Genomic DNA, 21599 nt, shown 5'->3' with positions numbered 1-21599 from the left:
ATCAGTCTTCTGCTTTCCTTTTTCTTCCTTTTTCTGTGACAAACTTATTTAATATACGTTAGCAGCAAGCTAATGACCATCTACTCAATGACTACACTAAGCTGGGTCTTGAAGATACCTGCTGTGTATCTTTTTTCAGCTATTTACTTGCTTTATCGCCTACCTTAATACTGCAAAATATGCTGCACCTAAATTCCTCAGTATGAAAAAATAAAAAATAAAAAAAAAAAAAAAATTTCAAAGAAACTCTTCGAAAGCTACAACAATAATGAAGTATATAATTGAACATATGGAAGAAGGATTCTCTGAATGGGTAGTTTTAGAATATTTGGAAATAATAAGAGAAGTTGGGAATAAAAATTTGGTTTTAACTTCGTTACCAGAAGGTACAACTGATAAAGACATTCCTGAACGATTACTCAAAGCAGGATTGTGTTGGACAACAGAAGAGTGCATTAACATCGACAAAGGTATTCTCGACAAAGCGAGAGTTTGTTTGTTAGATCCAGCTGCAGATGTTGACTTAACACCTGGTGATTCTTCCAAGTTCGACTACTTTGTCTTTGGAGGTATATTGGGATCTCATCCGAGAATTGATAGAACGGGCATCTTAAGAAAAAAATTTGGTTTTGAAGGTAGAAGATTAGGTGAGTTGCAAATGACAACAGATACGGCTGTGAGGACTACTCAAAGGATTATTGATAACAAGATTGATTTCAAAGACATCAAGTTCATAGACAATCCAGAGATAAGGTACAACAAACACGAAGCAACTGAAATGCCTTTCAGATATATCTTACGAGACGATGGTACTCCCATACTCCCGGAGGGGATGTTGGAATTAATCAAACACGATGCAGAGCAGAGTATTGATGATTTGTTAATGGCATAAAAGTTCGTATGTATTACTATTCATAATAGTTTCTTATAGATTATAATCAAGGTCATTTGTTGGAGATTAGCTTTTATTATTATATGTATTCTATTCATTCATAAAATGACACCAGCTTTTGTTTCACCGCATTGTCATTTGATTTCAATAGTTCCTTCATAATAAAACCCGCAGTATCCTTGTCTTCAAAATATGAAACATGAGCGCTAATGGCAGACACCACAGATATATCAAACATTCCGGTAGGCAATGAATAGTCAATTCGCCCTGTTCTATTAAGAGATGTCATAGTCCTTAAGTCATTGTCACGTAAAGGTGCCATTTTTAGCTTCTTTGCCTTCTGCTCTTCTACATCTCCTTTCGCCAAAGAAGACATTATATCACCCAAAGCATCTTCATCTTGGGCCTTGGAAGCTGTGCTTTTATCTTTAGGACTTGGCTTTTCCGAAGTCTTGAACCAGCTTGAGGCCCTAGAAATTCTCTCCGAAATGGCATCTCCAAAATCCACTAGATTATTAAATTGAGAGTTTATTCCTTTCACTGCAAAAGGGATTGGCTCAGGTCTAAATTTTGAAAAGCGTGGATGGACTAAAGGCTCCATCCTATAGCTAACTGGATCACAAGGATGGAAGATATTATACAAGTTCTGACATTTGGGTGAATTAAAATTATTACTTTTATCCGTAGGATCAGTTCCCTCTGGAACAACGTCTCTCAGAACTATGTTCTTCTGCTCTAATAATTTAAAAACGCCAATTGGAGAGCCAACGCAGAACAAATTTGTAACATCAAAATCGAGCGCTTTATCTTCATCTTCACTCGACTTATCCTTCGTCGCTTGAGAAGATAAGATATCAAAAGTTATAGCAGACCCTAAGGAGTGTCCCATGATATGAACTTTCCCTTTAAAGTTGGGATTTCTTTCCATATATCTGTGATATACTTCATTGAGCTCATCGGTGACAACTTTAAATATCTGCTTGATATACAACGGTTCATAATACAATAACACGTCTAATACGACATCCCCTAAAATATTTCTCAAGGATTTTACACCATCAACGTTTATTTCCGATAGCTTTGGTAGTCTATGATGCCCATCTTTGTCATACGACTTAAAATAATTTTGAGGCTGAAAGTCTATTTTATGCCTCCAAGATATTGGCAAGACTTGGATACGATTGTTATACTTAGATTCCTCAGAATCAACATCTTTTGGATAAGCCAATCTTCTATACAGCTCCTCTTCTTGAAATACTTCCTTCATGGTCTTTCTCAACACGTTTACACTATGCGTGAAGTTCACGGATTCGTATTTAGGACCCAATATCTGGCCAATGCCGTGTACACAAAGTACAAGATGATCTATATCTCTTTTTGACTTGCTTGGAGATAACTCAAGGTCGAAGTCAGATTCCAAAACGGTTTGCATTTTCCCGTTATTCCCTTGACTCATAGGGTCTTCACTTTCATCATCTCCCGTAATCTTTGCGTTACTTTGACTTATCTTTTTCTCGTCAGATGGATTAATTAAATTAATAATTTCATTCTTAAATGTTTCTCCTATCCCAGGTATTGGGTTTTTCACAAGGCTTTCTGAAATTGCTTCCTTGAAACCTTCAGAATATCCTCTTTGGATTCTCTCTACTGAAAGTAAAGATACTGGTGTTGATCCAAACTTTCGGAGAACATTGATTTGAAAATTACTAGACATAGAAGATGGAAAAATCACCGCATCCTTCTCATTACAATACAATACCAATTTTCCATCACCAAGATCATGAATGTCTTGCTCCTTCTCAATATCAATATCAGAATTTAAATCCATAAGTTCTTCTTTTAAAGCTGCTCTATTGAAGTTTTCTGGTGTTTCCTCGTCATTTCCACATGCTTCCTCTTTTTCCTTTATTTTCTGTCGTTTCTTCATAAGATATGACTTATTGGATTGATAACCTGCTTCAATTTCTTTGGACAATTGTAACCCTAAAGGCATCCCATCGGAATTGAACCATACCCCACGGCGAACTTCATAAACTGGACCCTCCCAGTAGACTGGAGACAACTCAAAAGTTTTGAAGTCTACCTCAAATAATTTGTCTTCATTAACGTCGATTGTACGAGATGATTTTTGACCATCAAGAAATTTTTTATAGCATTTTTCAAGTCTGTTGGAATCATACTCAGAGAATGGTAAAAACTCCAGTGGGTCTTTTTCCTTTGAGTAGTTGTACCAAGTTGGCTTAGACTTCGGTACGTCGGTCGCAAAATACCATTTTATTTTGATATCTGGTGCAACCTTGCTATCGCTCGAAATTAACCTCAAGGACCTCAAAGAATACCAACCACATCTCGTCGAATGCAGCAGTACCCTAGCTATCCCCAATGCTCCGTTAAACCGGTGGTAGTGAAGCAATCGAGGCAAAGACATGATTATTTGATAACTGACAGATAAGTGGTCTATTTTCGATTATCGATTCAAAAATAAATATTGAATACGAAAGCGCAGGTCCCAGTGCTAACACAAAGGAAGGCAGAATATTTTTACAGACGAAATAAGAGAAGTAAATTTCTATGTCTTCTATGTAATGCCTAATTGTGGGAGCTCAAACTCACCACTTGGCCACTTTAGTATTGCTGCTTTAGAGAAATCACTGTAATAGTTAGTATTCGCTATTTTGCGGCCAATTCTTAAGAACATGCTAATGTTTCCGTCGTCATCAGTCGAGCCATGTTTGAGAGCAAGGTCCATATAATCTCGCAAATCATCAGAGTTGTCAATGAGCAGCTCCAAACTAACTGAACCAACGTCATCCCCAACGAATCTTTCCACATCATTTACCAAAATCGAAACACTGTCGTATTTTTCATTCAACTTTTGCTGAAGCTCAGTGGCAAAGGAAGGAACGGACCAAGTTAAATACCCCGTGGAATTATAACCGGTAATTAAAGGTGGGAGAATGACTCCACTTGGATCATCTCGCCTCAATGCATTAGCAGTTTCCACTATAGAAGCAAATCCCCACCTTGCGGCTCCCGACAAAAATAATCCTAACAAAATACCTTGGAACAATAGGGCCGTTCTTCCTCTGGTAGCACATCCAGGTATCAAGAGCATTGCAAGAATATAGTGGTGAATTCTCAATGTTAAGTTTGGTAAACTTGCAAGGAGAATGAGGCTCAAGACAAATATTAAGTATATCATTAGGTATTGCCTGAATCTACCCGAGAGCCAAATCTTGTAAGCTTGTATGAAAGCGCAGATCACAATTGTCAATATTATTGATCCGACTGCAAATAAAGAACCAGGTTGGGTACTTAAATCGTGTAATGTAAGTCTATCCACAGGCAACCTGTCAAAGGTTATATTGTTTAAGACACCTAGCCAGAACAATGGATACCATAAAAATAGTCTGTGCAATGGAGATGGTTTGAAATCACTATCATGATTTGGGTCACTTAATGTCGTCTTTGAAGAACACTTCCAGAGAACGTACAAGACGCAACAAGATGGTAAGAATCTTTCTAGACCAACTGAGATTAAATCCGCAAAATCTTCGTGGTATAAGGGATCAACCGTCCTGGGTGGGTCTGTAGCCAAGCAAATAGTCCAAAACCCCACAATGCTTATGGACCAAAATGTGACAAGACCACTCGCCAAATATACAATAGGTATTCCGAGAATGATGTTAAGAACTAAAATTAATAATCTCGGATCATGGCAATAGTTAAAGCTATCATTTGAATTGGCATTCAATTTTTTGAAGAAGAAGGAACTTTGGAAAAAAGATAGGAACGGTATAGAATCACTCACCCCATAATGGCCCTCCGTGGATGGAAATGAAGGTTGCGGACCGCTTTCGTATGATATTCTAGCGCAACCTCCAAAAAACGGAGATACTTGACCAGCATGAACTGCAGCACCACAAGGGAAGGAATCAGATCGATAAGGATTTGAAACCTGTGTATCTTGTAGTTTATGAGAGATTTCGTCACCCCCACCGATGAAGAAGCCTCTATATTTTATATCTTGATCACCAACTGGTATATAAGAATATGTCCAGCTCCCTCTGTCACAAAGGGCAGGACATCTAAAGACGATATCACCTTCATGTTTCAAGGAGGGACATGCCTCTCCCCCTAGCCCACACGCTTGATTCTTCCCCTTCCAGAAATCGGAGTTTCTCTGGCATGAAAGAGTGATCACTTCAACATCACGATCTGCAATCAGATAAGGAGGGATAGTTAAGTAAGGAACTAAGACACTATACCATAATCCAAACCAAAAGATAAAGTAAAAACCAAGGAATGCAGTTCTTAGAGGTTTAGGAATCCTTGAACTTAACTTTGTAGGAAAATCTTCAACTTTGGTTAGACGCTCAATCTGCTTTGGCGGGTTGTCCTCTGGATACAAGGGACCATCCCAAATGAAATAAATAAGCCCTAAAATTTTCCATCTAAGTGATAAGTTAGATCTCTCTACCCCTTCATTCAGTGTTTCTTGTGGTGATAGGTCAAGATTAGGACCTGAATGTGCCATATTGTCTTCATTCATTAAGTTATCCTTGGGAACTGGCCTCGATTCTATATTCTCAAAATTCTGTAGTTCTATATCTTCATTTAGAGAAGGTGAATCAGGTTCATTTTGAAGCGCCATTATCTTATCTCAAACTATCTCTTGATTTCTATATTTGTACATGAGAATACGTGTGATTTAATTTTTTTTCTTTTTTTTGCTTTATGACCTGGGGAACTTCAAGTTAGAAATATTCTAAAATTATTCAAGAGACTTGTATTCAAAGAGGACTTCAGATATTAATTGAACTACGATCTTGTTGATTAGTGTCGTTTATTAAAAAATAGCAATTGCAACAGAAATTATGATGTAAGATAAACGAAAAATACCCCCTGTAAGAACTTAATATACAACTTTAACATAACTATTCTCAACCAGAGCACATAGTACAAGCTTCAGGATTGTTGATTGCACATGCAATTACCTTTGAGCTGTATATATCACTCTCAGTATTTTCTGACGGCTCTTCTTTTTCTTCATCTTTTGGTTCACTTATCTTTAACTCAGCCACAGAATTCTCTAAGGAAGAGGGCTCCGTCGAAGCGGATTTAGTAGAAGCTGAATCGTTCTCACTTTGAGAGCTTGACCTTGCAATATATTTTCTTTGGTTCAATTTTTCTAAAATAGCTACCGTTTTCCCGGCCTCTCCAACTGAGGTTTTATCGACAGTAAATTGAATTGCAGCTGCTGCACCTTGAGTTCTCAAATAGTACATACCTGTCTTTAAACCCTTCTTCCATCCATAGAAATGCATTGAAGTTAACTTGCCCATTGTTGGTGCTCTAATGTGGATGTTGAGAGATTGCGATTGGTCAATAAAAGCTGCTCTGTCTGCCGCCATATCAATAATGTGCTTCTGTGAAATTTCCCAGACTGTTTTATACAACGCTTTAATTTGATCTGGGATATTCGGTAAAGATTGAATAGAGCCATTATTGGAAATAATGTTATTCTTCATAGCATCATTCCATAAACCTAAGTCGACTAAATCCCTCAACAAGTATGGGTTCACAATCTGGAACTCACCAGCCAAAACTCTCCTCGAATAAATGTTAGATGTATAAGGCTCAAAGCACTCATTGTTTCCTAATATTTGTGAAGTTGAAGCTGTAGGCATTGGAGCAACCAATAAAGAGTTTCTTAAGCCATGTTTAGCCAAGTTTTGTTTCAAAGTGTCCCAATTCCACAATTCGGTTGGCTTTCTGTCCCACAAATCAAATTGTAATAATCCCTGCGATGCTGGAGAACCCTCATATGATTCATATGAGCCCTCAATTTCTGCTAACTCAATAGAAGCTTCCACACCTCCGTGGTATATGGTTTCAAAAATTTGAATGTTTAGTTCTCTAGCTTCTTGGGAATCAAATGGTAATCTCAAAGCCATAAAAGCATCAGCTAAACCTTGGACACCTAAAGCGATAGGTCTGTTTCTCATATTGGATCTTTTTGCTTCTGGAACGGGATAATAGTTACGATCGATGATTCTGTTCAAATTACGTGTAACAACCTTTGTAACCTCGTGAAGCTTTTCGAAATTATACCAAGTCGAAGTTGCATCCTTTTCCACAAATGATGGTAACGCAATTGAAGCTAAGTTACAAACAGCCACTTCTTCGGGTGATGAGTACTCAACAATTTCACAGCATAAGTTTGAAGATTTGATAATACCTAAGTTCTTTTGGTTTGTCTTTCTGTTACAAGCATCTTTGTAAAGCATAAATGGTGTACCAGTTTCAGTCTGAGCTTCTAATATAGCATACCATAACTTTTGAGCTTTAATGGTCTGTCTTCCACGATTTTCTTTTTCGTACTTCTCGTACAAGCTCTCAAACTCGTCACCATATACATCTGCCAAGCCTTTCGCCTCATTAGGAGAGAATAAAGTCCATTCACCGTTTTGCTCAACTCTCTTCATGAATAAGTCTGGAATCCATAATGCGGGAAATAAATCTCTAGCTCTTATTTCTTCCTTACCATGATTTTTTCTAATATCAATAAACTCAAAGATATCCGCATGCCAAGGCTCAAGATATAAGGCAAAAGCGCCTGGTCTTTTATTACCTCCTTGGTCAACATAACGAGCAGTATTATTGAAGACACGAACCATAGGAATTATACCATTGGAGGTTCCATTTGTGCCCGCAATGTATGCTCCAGTAGCACGAATATTGTGGATATGCAAACCAATGCCACCTGCACTTTTAGATATCAACGCACATGTCTTCAATGTGTCATATATACCATCAATAGAATCTTCCTTCATAGCAACTAAGAAACAGGAAGACATTTGAGGGTTAGGGGTACCAGCGTTAAATAAAGTTGGTGATCCGTGGGTAAAATGCCTTTGAGACATCAAGTTATAAGATTCAATAACCCGTTCAATATCATCCCCGTGAATACCAACTGCGACCCTCATAATCAAGTGTTGAGGTCTTTCAGCGACCTTTCCGTCAATTCTCAATAAATATGATCTTTCTAACGTCTTGAAACCAAAGTAGTTGTAGTTGAAGTCACGATCAAAAACAATTGCAGAATTTAATTCATTAGCATTAGCTTGCACTATCTCGTAAGTTTCCTTCGAGATCATAGGAGAGTGTAATCCAGTTTTTGGATTGACATAATCATATAGCTCTTTGCAAACTTGAGAAAATTGCTTGGTAGTTTGTTTATGTAAGTTCGAAATGGCTATCCTAGCAGCCAAGCTGGCATAGTCTGGGTGAATGGTAGTCATATAAGCGGCAGTTTCAGCAGCCAAATTATCTAACTCTATAGTATTAACACCTTGATAGACTCCTGAAATTACCCTTTGAGTAATCGCCACAGCGTCAACATGCCCTGTATCAAGCCCATAACAAAGTCTTTGCACTCTAGCAGTAATTTTATCGAAGCGAACTGGCTCTTTACGGCCATCTCTCTTATAAACATACATCGTCAAGAAGAATTTTGAATTCTGGCTCCAGTAGTTCTTTCAGAAGATTGTCGTATTCTTTTAACTAGATTTAGTTTCTGGGAGATACATCTCAATATATACCACTGACGCGTGAATCGCCTCATTTTTTTCTTCGCGAACCAAACCTCAATATTCAAAACAAACAAACGTGTCATAGTAGGGGTGTCCAGCAACTTTGCCCTTAGTTGATGCACACAAATCACTAAAAGCGTTCTGTTAATGGAGCCTCATGATCCATATTAGAGAGGTAACTTCCTATAATGTGTTGTATGACTAATGTCTTGTTTACGTTATTGCAAATAGACGCGTAAAAGAAGACGTGTAAGATCAAAGACATAATTCGCGTCGTCAAAGTCAACCTTATCTGATATCAAGAGCGATTCGGACTCGCAAATACAAAACAAACAAAAGTTATCAAGACAATAAGAGGTTGATATCATGGCTCTACGAGCTTTAGAGTCGGATCCTTAGAAGTGGAATAATGTTATTCAATCTGCATACACAAATATACGTGACCATTTATATGTCTGAAGTGAAGAAGAGTCCCTACGCCGTTAACGGAAAAGCTCTTCAGATGTGTCTGGCTGCAGTCAGCGACACAATCCAAGACACCATCATATTCTTCTATACTGCATATAGAATCATATGGAGGTAGTCTACGTGTACTATATCTACGACAAATGGTGACTAAGAGTACCTAGCATACAATGCAATCATATGTGTATTCACTGGAACTTTAAAGATATGTACTGTTTAGCCTTTCTGGACAACATCAGAGCATTTTAATTGATTACGTTGTTAAGTTTCTTTTTTTATTTCTTTCGTCGAGAACCAGCAAGCAGCAAGTCACTGAGTTATTCAATACTTGCTTATTTGCTATCTTCTTTAGTCAAATCGCTGAAGCTTATGTTAGTAGTCACTTATACTTATCAGTCTCTATTGTCTACTTACTTTAAAAGCTTCTCCAAATCGAAATCTTCCTCTTTACTTGCGGGGGCCTGAATGGGAGCTTTCGGAGCTTCTTTTTTGCCTCTTGGCCATGCAGCTATGCCAACTACAGAGCCTAAAGTTAAGATTGCAAGCTATAAGCAATATGTTAGTACTTATCTTACCCAATCAAACCGGATCCAATTAAAGCATTGTAGCATTGAAATTACTTACGACGTGAGAAGGAACTTGTTTCCCAAGGATCGTGTAAGTAGAAACCATAGTATAACTGTATTGGGAGAATATGAATCAAAAATGTTGAATAAGCTCAATAGTAGTTTTAAGATTTACATTTCTTAATCCCGAACTTGATATTGGGCAAAATGTCTAAATTACATAATCACAATTGCTCAAAGAATTGATTGCAAATACCGGATAAGCTCGAGCGCTACCAAATGACGTTGATTACGCTTCTTTTGTCTTACATGCTATTTATAAATTAAATTTTAGTCATTTTCAAGTGCTAAAGCTTCACGCCAGTAATTTTCGACTCCGAATTTGTTTAAAACATCAAAGACTTCATCATCGTTATTTGTTCGGATAATCGACCACTTCTTGAAATTAAAGTTCTTAACTTGTCCCTCCCAAATAATAGTACATTTATTTTCTTCATGTTCGCCGTCCGCCTTGGCTTTTGAATCTGTGTCTTGCTGCTGCCAATTAATTCTACGAGTTAATAATTTTTTATAGAATTTTATGCTTTTTTGTCCTCCTTGAACTATGATCAAATTGAACCTGGGGTTTAGAAGACAAATACCAACAAGCTCTAATTGTTTAGCATTTATGTCGACCTTAAAAAAATGCTGAGGATGCAATAAGCTTTGAATTTTATAAATTGACGTAAAATAACCCGTTTTCAAATCTTTCTCATGTTTCAAATGATTCTTCTCATGTCGCTGTTCTTTAGATAATTTTCTGTCTTCATTCTCCTTCATGTGCTTCTGGTATCTTTCTTCTACTTCTTTTCGCACTCTCATTTCAACGGATGTTGGGTCCTTAATAGACTCATTAGTGAGAACATTCATTAAATTTGATAACTTAATTTTAGGAGGAGGCGGTGGTTCGAGACCCAACCTTATACGATCTTGTTGATCTTTAAGTTTTTCCTGTCTATCGTTTTTTCTTATTCTCTTTCTCTCTTTTTTTGTCAAGTACATTGACTTTTGCGTGTCTAAATGTTTTTCCCAGATGGGTTCAAGCAACACAGGATGCTGAATGTAAATGGAAACAGGTGCCACTTCGCTATCTAACTGAATATTAAAATCTTCAAGAGTATAGCCATGCGTCACATCCTTCAAATATGGTTTGTCCCACCATTCTACGATAGGAGGAAATTCGGGTTTAAAGAGATGTTCTCCCAACTCTTCATTTGCTGTCAAGCCTTTGGATTTCATTTCCTCGAGCTTTCTGTTCCTTGTGTCTTCTTCTCTTTGCTTTTGCCTAAGCTCATTAGCTTTTTCTATATATTTACCCTGTGGATTAAATTTAAGAGCTCCACCCTTGTGATGAGAGCTAGGACCCATTGATGATTGATCTAAGTAAGGGTTCATGGCATTTGAATCAAATAAGTCTCGTATTTTGGGCTTTAGGGGATTGTAGTTTTTAGGTATTGTGGGTGTGACGGCCATGTTCCTCAAAAGGGGATGCAACTCGACGTTTAGACCACCTTTTGTTCCGGAGGGTATCACATCAGTGGCTTTGGAGGACTTATCTTGGGTTTTCGTATTTACGTTCCTTTCCAGAAGGCGTCGCTTGGCTTCTTCAATCTTATCTTGAAGCTGATCGCTTCCTCGCTTCCTCAGGTTTGGCTCAGCTGCATTGGAAGTTTTGTCTCGTTTACTTGTTCTTCGAAATGTTGTACCTGGTTGATTCCTATGGAACCCCCTGTTCCACAGAGGAGTGCTGGTCTTTCTTTGATCAACCATTGAAAGGAATTCACAACGTCTTCAACTGGATTCCATATATCCATCTACTAATAACCCATCGCAGCTGAGATTTTAAAAGGATCGCCTGTATATAATTACTTAACCAGCTCATTCGAGAGCAAAGATGATTAGTCTCACATTTGATCTAGTGTTGGTCAGATAATCCAAAATTGAACAAAATCTCTTTATTTATTTTAGAAGAGACGAAAATATTGTGTCGAATAAGAGAAGCTTTGCCGGCAACACAATTGACGAACAAGATTATTTTCCTATACATGAACTAGAAAAATGATTATATCAAAGAAAAACCATTTGGAGAAAGTGGATATGACAGAAACTTTAAAGTCGCTAATTAATCAAATTACAAATTGCAGTCAAGAAGAACTTCCGCTCTTGTTAAACGAAAACCTTACGTGGGAAAGACCCAGAGGAGACCTTTTACATTGGGTTTCGGTATTGAATAGATTCGATAAGATATTCGAAGAACAAATAAAAAAGTATGCTCTTGATCAAGAATCTCCTGAATTGAAGATAATAGAAGAACAAGACCAAGAACTTTTAAGCTCTTGTTTGCAGTTTACTCATTCTTTACTAGAACATTGTGCTAACAGATCGATTTACGCGAGTAGTCATCGAATTTTTCAACTTATTAATACTTGTACAGTAGATATAAGATTAAAAGCATTAGAAGTAGCCGTGTCACTTGGAGAGAGGTATTCTCAAACAAACTCCAGTAAGTATGCTGCTCCAAAATTAACAAAACTTAAAGTTGTTGAAATAGCTAAATCCTTTCCTCCCCCAATCCCCTCAAGTTTTATTCAAGATCACGAACGTCACAGTAAAAAAAAGAACAGTGCTGCCATTATAGGTGACCACTATAGCCTCATTGACTCCATTAACAAGTATAAAGTTTACCCTTCAAAATGGAAAACCTTGAATTTTCTGTATTACAAATCAGTTATGAGTCCATCTAATAAAAAAATCAGGAATGAAGTCCCCGGTAACAATATTAAAAAAGAGACTAAGACAACGAAGCCAAAGAGTAAAAAGAACGAATATCTAGTTTCTCATGAAGGATTGTCTTCATTTAAGCTATCAGAAGAGTCCCTTCAAAAACTGTCGTTACAGCATGTGTATGATAAGGCATCATTGGTTATACCTAAAGATTTCTGGTTCAATTTCAGTCTCTCTGCCCTGGTCGCCAAGTCCTTCAACTCCAATCTGGATGAAGCAATTATTTTGCGTGAAAAGCTTCTACGAGTAAAGTGCTTGGCTATTGCCTTTGTTTGTTGTATGTGTCCGAGCGAGTTTACTTCCTCTAGATTATTTGAATCCGAACCTTATATATTCAACTTCTTAGTTGATTTGATCCAACCAGAAAACGATCACATATCTAAAGAAGTATATTTCTGTGCAATTCGAGCACTTGAATGCATTTCGCTCAAGCGTCTGTGGGGAAGTGAATTACTTCGTTGCTTAAGTGGAAATGTGAGTCATGGCATTTTATTTCAAATTATCAGATACATTAACAAGAAGATTAGGGCCGAGGATGACGACTGTTTCGAAAAAGGATATATCCATTTTTTTAACATGTTGGGCAATTTGATAGATTCTAAGAGCCTCACCCCTAGATTAGCTGCTGGAGGTATCTTATCCGATTTGTTGATGTTCTTTAACGTGAGGACGAAGTATAGATGGACTTGCTCTGCTGCAATCCATTTAACTACAGTCTTTTTAAGTGCATCACCAGAATCTTTTGATGACTTTGTCAACAAAGATGGATTCAACCTACTTATAGAAACCATTCAATATGAAGTCAGCTTTGCGTTGGAACATCCAGAATTTGGGGGTCCTCCTAAAGAGTCGGTTGTATATTACACGATCACTTTCAGACAAGCAAACTGTATTCGGAATTTGATGAAATTAGTTTCTCACTTGATTCAATCTGATTCGGGAGATAGATTACGAAATTTATTTGATTCTCCTCTTCTAATAAGTTTCAATCAAATTCTAATGCATCCTTCTGTGTTTGGACCCTTAATATTGTCATCAACAATTGATTCGGTCTTTTATATTATACACAATGAGCCAACTGCATTCTCTATCTTAAATGAAGCAAAAGTTATTGATACTATATTAGACAACTACGAGAACTTATTTCTTCCCTCAAGTGATCTATTGATGTCTCTTCCAGAGGTTTTGGGAGCTATATGTTTAAACAACGAAGGCTTGAAGAAAGTCAATGAAAAAAAATCAATTTCAATATTTTTCAAATCTTTTTTTAATGCTGAATATGCCAAAGAATTGGTGAGATCAGATATGGCAACCAACCTTGGATGTTCATTCGATGAGCTTGGTAGACACTACCCACCTTTAAAACCGGTCATATTAAATGAGACTAAAAAATTAGTTGAAAAATTAAATCCTGTTATTAATGAACGCATGAATGGAATAAGGTTTTATTCTTCAGAAAAAGGTTGTCTTTATCACTCTTCTAATGAGACTGTACTTCAATATGAAGAGAATTGTGGTGAAATAGAGAGCTGGGAACATGCAGAATCATCATATATTCTCGATAACGCGCTATTCTTCCTTGGTGGCTTGCTTCAGGATAGCGGTCAATGGGGTGCTGATGCAATGAGAGAAATTAACTATGAACTGTGGTCTTCCTTATTAACAATCGAAAATGCTCCATTTGATTTTACAAATTCTAATGGTGTATCTACATTAATGGGTATTTTAAAATATTTTGACGACGAAAAAAGAGATTATGGTTTGCCGATCTTAATTTCAATCTTAAAAAGACAAGTTGAAGATACTAGGCTCCAAGAATTTATAAGATATGAGTCTACGACTACGTCATTCTTTACAAGATTCGAAAACGACTCGACTGAAGGAACGATATTTATGAAGAAGTTAAATTCTTTAAATTCATTGCTTTACACACTTGTTGAAATATATATAAACCCCACACTTATGTTCCATGAAAGGTATCACCAGATTACAGATCTATTTGGAGGTTATGGCTTGAAATTTATATCTGATCTTGGATTACTTTTACAAAGAAGCATAATTGAGGAAATCTTAATACGTTCTTCTTTGCCAGCAGACGTTGCTATGGAGACGCTGCCTGTGACTGATGGAAACAATGAGTTCCCACCTTTACAGATCTTTCCGAGTGAACCTTCTAGCAAAAGAGAGAAGCAGGACAGAACAAGCGCTAAATTCAAAAATTCACTACAGATAAGGTTTTTTTGTCATCGATTCCAGAACTACGTTTCTACTGTTTTTAGCTCAATTGGAAGGGTATGTATGCATAAGAGACAAGAGTATGCGGAAGCCAATTGGAGAAGAGATGCTATTGAGATCACTATTAAACTTGGTGAAGTTATTACATCTCTTGTCAATGTTAAATTTTCTAGTGAATACTATCATTGTAATTACATCTTAATTATGATGAATATTTCATTATACATCTTATCGCAAAGGGAAAGAAATAGAGATATAATTCAAACACCATTGATTGTCAGCCTAATCCAAGGAGGTTTTTATGATCTGCTTAAGAATATAGCTTCTTACATGTGGAATAAGTTGATTACAATGCCACCTTGCGAGGTACAAAAGAGCAAAGATTTGAAGTATATCTCTACATTAGAAAGCAGCATTGTCAAAAATGCTTTGAGTCAAATTTTAGTAGTATTTGCAAAGTCAGTTAATCTGGAGACTTTACCTACGTTGCCATCTACGAAACTCTTCTTCCATGATGGTTTTGATAGAGATCCGGAAGGGAGCTTGCCATCTGCAATATTAATTCAAACAAGGATTATTGCCTTAGAGTTCATGCAAACTGCTGTTGGCATAGAATCCGCAATTTCGCTGAATAGTGATGTTTTTCCTTCAAATGTTCCTACTCCAATAGTAGAGCAGTTGGTCTTTGTCGCAAAGCAAACATGCCTTGCTAAGAAAGAACATGATGTGGCATTCATTCCACTTGACTCTAAGAATGTTTCTCCACCATCCGAGCAAGTCGCCTATTTAATATCATTGGGGATGTCAGAATCTGATGCTGAACATTATTTCAAGCATCTTCACAGTGTCACTGATTTAAAGTACAACGAGAAGCCAGATTGTCCACAATTTTCAATATCTTCGGAAGAATGGAAAGAATGTGCTGAAGCATCCAGAAGAGATAATATTGATCTTAGAATTAAGTTTCCTAACTTTAGAACTGAAAAAGACTTGAAGACCATTCGAGATGTCGAAATATCTTACTTCTCGCAGCAATGGTTGCGTATTGCAGAGCTTTATCCTAAAGCAGTTGAATCGATAGCGGACTTGCTTCTTTCCATAAACTTGAATCTCTCTGAAGCTGTCATGAGATTATTTGATCATGTTACGCACTTATTAGACGGCGTATGCAACAACGAAGAACCTTTGGCAGTTGCGATTCATCTTCTTGGCTTGATGCTAAAAAACGATAAAGTGGCTCGTTCTTGCTCTAGCATATTCGAAAAATTCAAGGATTCTGTCATCTCCGAGCTTAAAAATGAGCCACTGTTAGTAAATTCTGAACATTTCGCTTATTCGATTGGTATATTGGAACAGATTTTAGTTTATCGTGATCATCCTCATGCAGAAACAAGCCCGCATCAAAGTATAAATTTCGCTGGACCTCCTGCTCCCTACATGATTGATGAAGGGTCAAGAGCATTAATTTTTGAAGGGTTAATGACGCTAGAAGGTGTCACTTCTACTAAATCAGCCATTGCGCTTGCAAGAGTTTTAGTTCTCTATGCTAAGGATGAGTCACTTTTATATAAAATTTCTAATTCAAGGTTGCTCAATGATCTTGTACTTTTATCTAAAGAGTTCACGGAAGAAAATTGTGATGGCTTTGATTTATATCAAACTGCGATGATGGTTTTGCTAAGAAGATGCTTTGAAACTATCGAGGTATTGAAAGCTAATATGGAAATCGATGTTGGTGGATTGTTCAATGGCATAATTCGCTCAAAAAGAGATTTGCATTCTTGTTTACGAGAAAATTCTGCCTTAGTTTTGCGAAATCCGGAAGTATTTGTTGACGTGATCTCAAAAAATGTTAGATTAGAGGGATATGATGGTACTAATGACTTTTATCAAGGTAAGATTATAGTAACGAAAGTTAAGAAAGAAAATGACAAAACAGAAGACGTGGAAATGAAAGATGCAGATGCAAATACAGATTCGCTGCAAATCTCCGGGAATCAAAATGTGGACAATAAGTTTGATAGCAGTGGGATAGTTCATATTATTATAACCGAGTTGATGGAAGTGACGAGAGAAGGGTGGTTACGCGAAGAAAAGGACGAAACAGAAAAGTCATCTAACACCGATCAATCTAAGAAAAAGGAAATGTTCAAGAATCTGAACTTTTCTTATGCCTGCTTTTTGTTACAAGCATTAACTGAACTTTTGGGATCATATAAGCAAGCTAAATTAGAGTTTTTAACATATTCTAAGAAGCAAAACTCCAATGATGTGTTGAAGCCTAGATCGACAGCATTAAATTTCTTTATGCATCAATTGATTCCTACTTTTCTGATGACCCTTGGTAGCGGCATTGAATATGATCGCCATTGTGCTATTTCTTCTTTAGCAAAGCTTGCTCTATTAGCGCTTATTTCAACTCCTGTTGGCTACGTTGATAACGAAGCAAACCTAAAAAAAGAGCCCATTGACATGATATTCATTAGAAAATTCTTCACAGATATATTGCTGAAGGTGCTTGCAGGCACTCTAGTTACTCCAATGATCGCGAACGCACGCTATGAAAAGTTAATGGATCTTTTTGACTTATGTGGATCAGTACTTTCCCCTAAGTTTCGAGATATGACTGATCCTCTATTGAATAAGGAACTTACGAAATATGACCAGTTCTTCATAGCCAGAGCTCTTATCGATAAACAGATTCCTAATCAGATCACAAGTATTCTCTCAGAGATTGATCTAAACTTTCCAAGCGTCAATAAGGTCATCAGACTCGGACTCAAACCTTTAACATTACTCGGTAAGGCGAAAACAGAGTTTCAGGAGTTATTTGAAGGTGAACATCAAGGAGATAAAGAGGATGACGACATTGTTCCTGAGGAAGTCGACGACAAAGAAGAGGCACCAGACTTGTTCCGTAATTCCACTTTAGGGATGTATGATATAGAGTATGATAGTGATGACGAAGAGATGGACTATTATGAGGAAGGTGGCCCGTTGGAAGTCCTTGTTTCAGGTGATGAGATATCCGAAAGTGATGAATCAGCGATATCGGAGCTCGATTCTGAAGACGACAACGATGAGATTTCTGTCGATGAAAGATATTCAAACTCAGATGATGCTTTATCTGATGACGAGGAATCCCAGAGTCATGACGATATTGAAATTATCGACGAATTAGGTGTGGATTCTAATGACGACTCTCAGGGGTCTACGTCTGATGATGATACAAACGACATGATGGAAGATCCAGAGCTCTATGACTTTGATGAGGAGGATGCAAGTGAATATGACGACGAGGAACTAGATGGATGGATTGAAGAATTTGAAGATGGTGAGCAGTCTTTAAATGAACCAGAAGTTGATCTTGGAGATGAAGAGGTGGAGAGCACACAACGGTCTAGAAGAGATAACCCTATTAATGTGGACTTTGAATTCTCCTCTGATGATTCTGCTGAGGATGTGAGCGGAAATGAGTCATTATCTGATAATGATTTGGATACACTTCACATTACAAGCGATGACGGAAGAAGGAATCAAAGTGGCCTCACGTCAATCTTGGATATTTTCAGACCGGAGAGAGGAGGTGGAAGTTTCTCCGCCCTTTTAAGTGGATTTTTGGGTGGTGGAGACTCAACCAGATTTAGGGGGTCAGTTCATATCGATGGTGATAATCACTCATTTCATTATAATCACAACCATTATGTTCTGCCAAGTTTTGAACGTGCTTTCGAAAGCATGTTACAGTTGGGATCCGGCAGCAAATCTAAAGAAGACCCGCTCAGCAATATGTATGTAAAATCAACAGGTGAGCGCTGGATTGATAGTATGAAGATGTTTTACGATAAGAACCGTGAAGAATGTGTCTTCAAGGTTATACCAGCTATTATCAATAGAATCAGCGAAGACAGCATAGAGCTATTTAAAGAGAAGAAAGAAGAGGCCCAAAAACTAAGAAAAGAGAGAGAGGAGAAATTGAAGAAAAAAGAAGAGGAAAAGAGAAAGAAAAGAGAAGAGGAAGCGAAACAAAGAGAAATGAATGCTGCAATTAATCATTCGTCTAATAGAGAACCTATAATGGTGCGTATCGGAGAACGTGAAATAGATATTAGTGGTACGGATATTGATCCCGAATTTTTTGAAGCATTACCTGACGATATGAGAGAAGAAGTATTTACACAGCATGTTCGTGAAAGGAGAGCAAATGCAACCAGCACGGGAACAGACGCTCGTGAGATCGATCCTGATTTTTTGGATGCTTTACCCGATCAAATAAGAGAAGAAATTCTTCAGCAAGAATCGATGGCCCGTAGGTATTCTAGCCATGAGTTGAGATTTGATGATGAAGACGATGACGAAGATTTTGAAGACGAAGGAAGAGATCTCGATTTTATAAGATTGCCAAGTTCTGGAGATGTTGACCTGAGAATTCGCCTGTCAAATGAAAATAGAAGCAGCTCAACCGGAGCCAAGAAGTCAAAGGTGGGATTTTTCACACCTTTAGTTGATCGATCTGGAATCTCCTCTATAATCCGTTTGCTATTTATTCCACAAGCTGTGACTCGCAGAGAAAGTATTCATCAGAGTTTACAATTTGTCTGCCACAATAAGCAAAGTAGGATAGAAGTGATGAGTTTGATATTAGGGGTTTTGCACGATGGTCTTCTGGATCAAAAAGCTCTTGAAAGGTGCTATTCTCAAATCTCATTCAGAGCGCTAGGGAGCAAAAAGCAAAAACAGTCACTGTTTCCAGTCCGAGCAAGTCCAATTGTTGTGGGAATTCAAATGATGGAATCAATTTTATACTTATTAGAGCATAATGTTCATTTGAGATATTATCTTTTAACAGAGCATGATAATTTATTTTTCTTCAAAAAAGTAAACCAGAAAACCAAAGCTAACGAAACCAAAATGAAGGAAAGAAAATATCCGATTAATTTTTTGCTTCACTTATTAAACAATGGCTTGGTGAAAGAGGAGCAGGTATTATTGGATGTTTTAGCAAGGGTACTACAAATTTCAACTAGACCATTACATGTTTTGAATAAAGTTAGTAAGAATGATGACAAGAATACACCATTCTCACCTCCCTTTATTCCTGACAGAAATTTTGCTTTAGTCATCAAAATATTAACTTCCAAGGAGTGCTCTAATACGACATTTAGGAGAACTATTAGTGCAATGGAAAACTTGTCAGTACTTCCCAATGCTCAGAAAGTCTTTTCAAAAGAACTCTCGGAACAAGCGACTAAGCTTGGTCAATTAAATATTAAAGATCTCAATGACTTGACAACGGAAATCAAACAGTCGCAGAACTATAATTCTGAGAGTAAATCTATCGCTCAATTCAGTGCAGCATCTTCCGACCAGGCCAAATTATTGAGAATTTTGACTGCTTTGGATTACATGTATGATTCAAAGGAAAAACAGAATCTTGCAAATGCCGATCTGTATACTTTGACAGAAGAAGTGGAAGAGCTCACAGAGCTATATAAGAAATTAGCTCTAGGGTCTCTTTGGGATGCATTAAGTGATTGTTTGAGGGTTATTGAAGAAAGGCAAAATTTGACAAATGTTGCTACCGTTCTATTACCATTGATTGAGGCTCTAATGGTAGTCTGTAAACATAGTAAAGTAAAAGACCTTCAAATTAAAGATGTTTTAAAGTTTGAGGCTAAAAAGATTGATTTTACTAAAGAACCCATAGAAAGCTTGTTCTTCTCTTTCACTGACGAACACAAAAAGATCTTGAATCAGATGGTTAGAACAAATCCCAATTTAATGAGTGGGCCATTCGGGATGTTAGTAAGTAATCCTAAAGTATTGGAGTTTGATAACAAGAAGAATTATTTCGATAGAAAGTTGCATCTGGATAAGAACGAGAATTCAAAAATGCTGGTCAGCATTCGCCGTGATCAGGTATTCTTGGACTCCTACAGAGCGTTATTTTTCAAACCAAAAGACGAGTTCAAAAAGGCGAAGCTAGAAATTGGCTTTAAAGGAGAGGCTGGTGTAGATGCCGGTGGTGTTACTAGAGAGTGGTTTCAGGTATTATCTAGACAAATGTTTAATCCTGATTATGCATTATTCACTCCAGTTGCTTCTGATGAAACAACCTTTCATCCTAATAGAACTTCCTACATCAATCCTGAACATTTATCATTCTTTAAATTCATAGGAAGAATTATTGGTAAGGCAATTTATGATGGAAGCTACCTCGACTGTCATTTCAGTAGAGCAGTTTATAAGAGAATACTTGGTATTCCTGTATCATTGAAGGATATGGAAACGCTCGATCTTGAATACTTCAAGTCTTTGATGTGGATGCTAGAGAATGACATTACTGATGTTATTACTGAAGATTTTTCAGTAGAAACTGATGATTATGGCGAACATAAAATCATTGATTTGGTAGAAAATGGTAGAAACATTCCTGTTACTGAACAGAACAAACATGATTATGTCAGGAAAGTTGTTGAATATAGACTCCAAACATCAGTTGCAGAGCAGATGGACAACTTTCTTATTGGATTCCATGAAATCATTCCCAAACAATTGGTTGGCATTTTTGATGAACAGGAATTAGAACTTTTAATATCTGGATTACCTGATATTGATGTCACTGATTGGCAAAATAATACAGTTTACAATAACTACTCCCCGTCTTCGTTACAAATTCAGTGGTTCTGGAGAGCTGTTAAGTCTTTTGATAATGAGGAAAGAGCAAAACTACTTCAGTTTGCCACAGGGACTTCTAAGGTTCCATTAAACGGATTTAAGGAGTTGAGTGGTGCAGATGGAACTTGTAAATTCAGCATACATAGAGATTATGGCTCAACAGAAAGACTTCCATCGTCACATACCTGCTTCAATCAGATTGACCTTCCAAGCTACGTGTCGTATGAGACATTGAGAGGATCTTTATTACTAGCTATAACTGAGGGTCACGAAGGTTTTGGATTGGCTTAAATAACATGAACCATTTCGATGATATACTTCGGATTTGTGTTTGTATTGAATAAA

The 21599-nt window shown here is 37.2% G+C and overlaps 6 protein-coding genes across 6 annotated transcripts; 2 read left to right on the top strand and 4 right to left on the bottom strand.

The window, feature by feature from the left end:
* Window positions 1-268: 268 nt before the first annotated feature.
* Window positions 269-892, top strand: PRCAT00001060001 (protein-arginine N-methyltransferase; the record flags this gene model as incomplete). The annotated part of the gene is made up of 1 exon (XM_062950818.1): window positions 269-892. One exon carries the CDS (start codon window positions 269-271, stop codon window positions 890-892), a length of 624 nt encoding a protein of 207 aa, XP_062807882.1.
* A 94-nt stretch (window positions 893-986) lies between these two features.
* Window positions 987-3320, bottom strand: PRCAT00001059001 (putative carboxylic ester hydrolase; the record flags this gene model as incomplete). Its single annotated transcript, XM_062950817.1, has 1 exon — window positions 987-3320. One exon carries the CDS (start codon window positions 3318-3320, stop codon window positions 987-989), a length of 2334 nt encoding a protein of 777 aa, XP_062807881.1.
* Window positions 3321-3470: 150 nt separating this feature from the next.
* On the bottom strand, window positions 3471-5546 carry PRCAT00001058001 (uncharacterized protein; the record flags this gene model as incomplete). The annotated part of the gene is made up of 1 exon (XM_062950816.1): window positions 3471-5546. One exon carries the CDS (start codon window positions 5544-5546, stop codon window positions 3471-3473), a length of 2076 nt encoding a protein of 691 aa, XP_062807880.1.
* Window positions 5547-5835: 289 nt separating this feature from the next.
* Window positions 5836-8394, bottom strand: RNR1 (ribonucleotide-diphosphate reductase subunit; the record flags this gene model as incomplete). Its single annotated transcript, XM_062950815.1, has 1 exon — window positions 5836-8394. One exon carries the CDS (start codon window positions 8392-8394, stop codon window positions 5836-5838), a length of 2559 nt encoding a protein of 852 aa, XP_062807879.1.
* Window positions 8395-9848: 1454 nt separating this feature from the next.
* PRP3 (U4/U6-U5 snRNP complex subunit) lies at window positions 9849-11327 on the bottom strand (the record flags this gene model as incomplete). The annotated part of the gene is made up of 1 exon (XM_062950814.1): window positions 9849-11327. The coding sequence occupies one exon, from the start codon at window positions 11325-11327 to the stop codon at window positions 9849-9851; it is 1479 nt and encodes a 492-aa protein (XP_062807878.1).
* A 288-nt stretch (window positions 11328-11615) lies between these two features.
* TOM1 (E3 ubiquitin-protein ligase) lies at window positions 11616-21545 on the top strand (the record flags this gene model as incomplete). Its single annotated transcript, XM_062950813.1, has 1 exon — window positions 11616-21545. The coding sequence occupies one exon, from the start codon at window positions 11616-11618 to the stop codon at window positions 21543-21545; it is 9930 nt and encodes a 3309-aa protein (XP_062807877.1).
* Between the last annotated feature and the right edge of the window lie 54 nt (window positions 21546-21599).

The sequence above is a fragment of the Priceomyces carsonii genome (genome assembly GCF_900007245.1).
Source record: "Priceomyces carsonii strain CBS4050 genome assembly, scaffold: Debaryomyces_carsonii_scaffold_1, whole genome shotgun sequence".
In the NCBI taxonomy this organism is placed as follows: Eukaryota; Fungi; Ascomycota; class Pichiomycetes; order Serinales; family Debaryomycetaceae; genus Priceomyces; species Priceomyces carsonii.
Note: the sequence above shows the minus strand (reverse complement) of the source record. Positions and strands in the feature narration are given on the sequence as shown.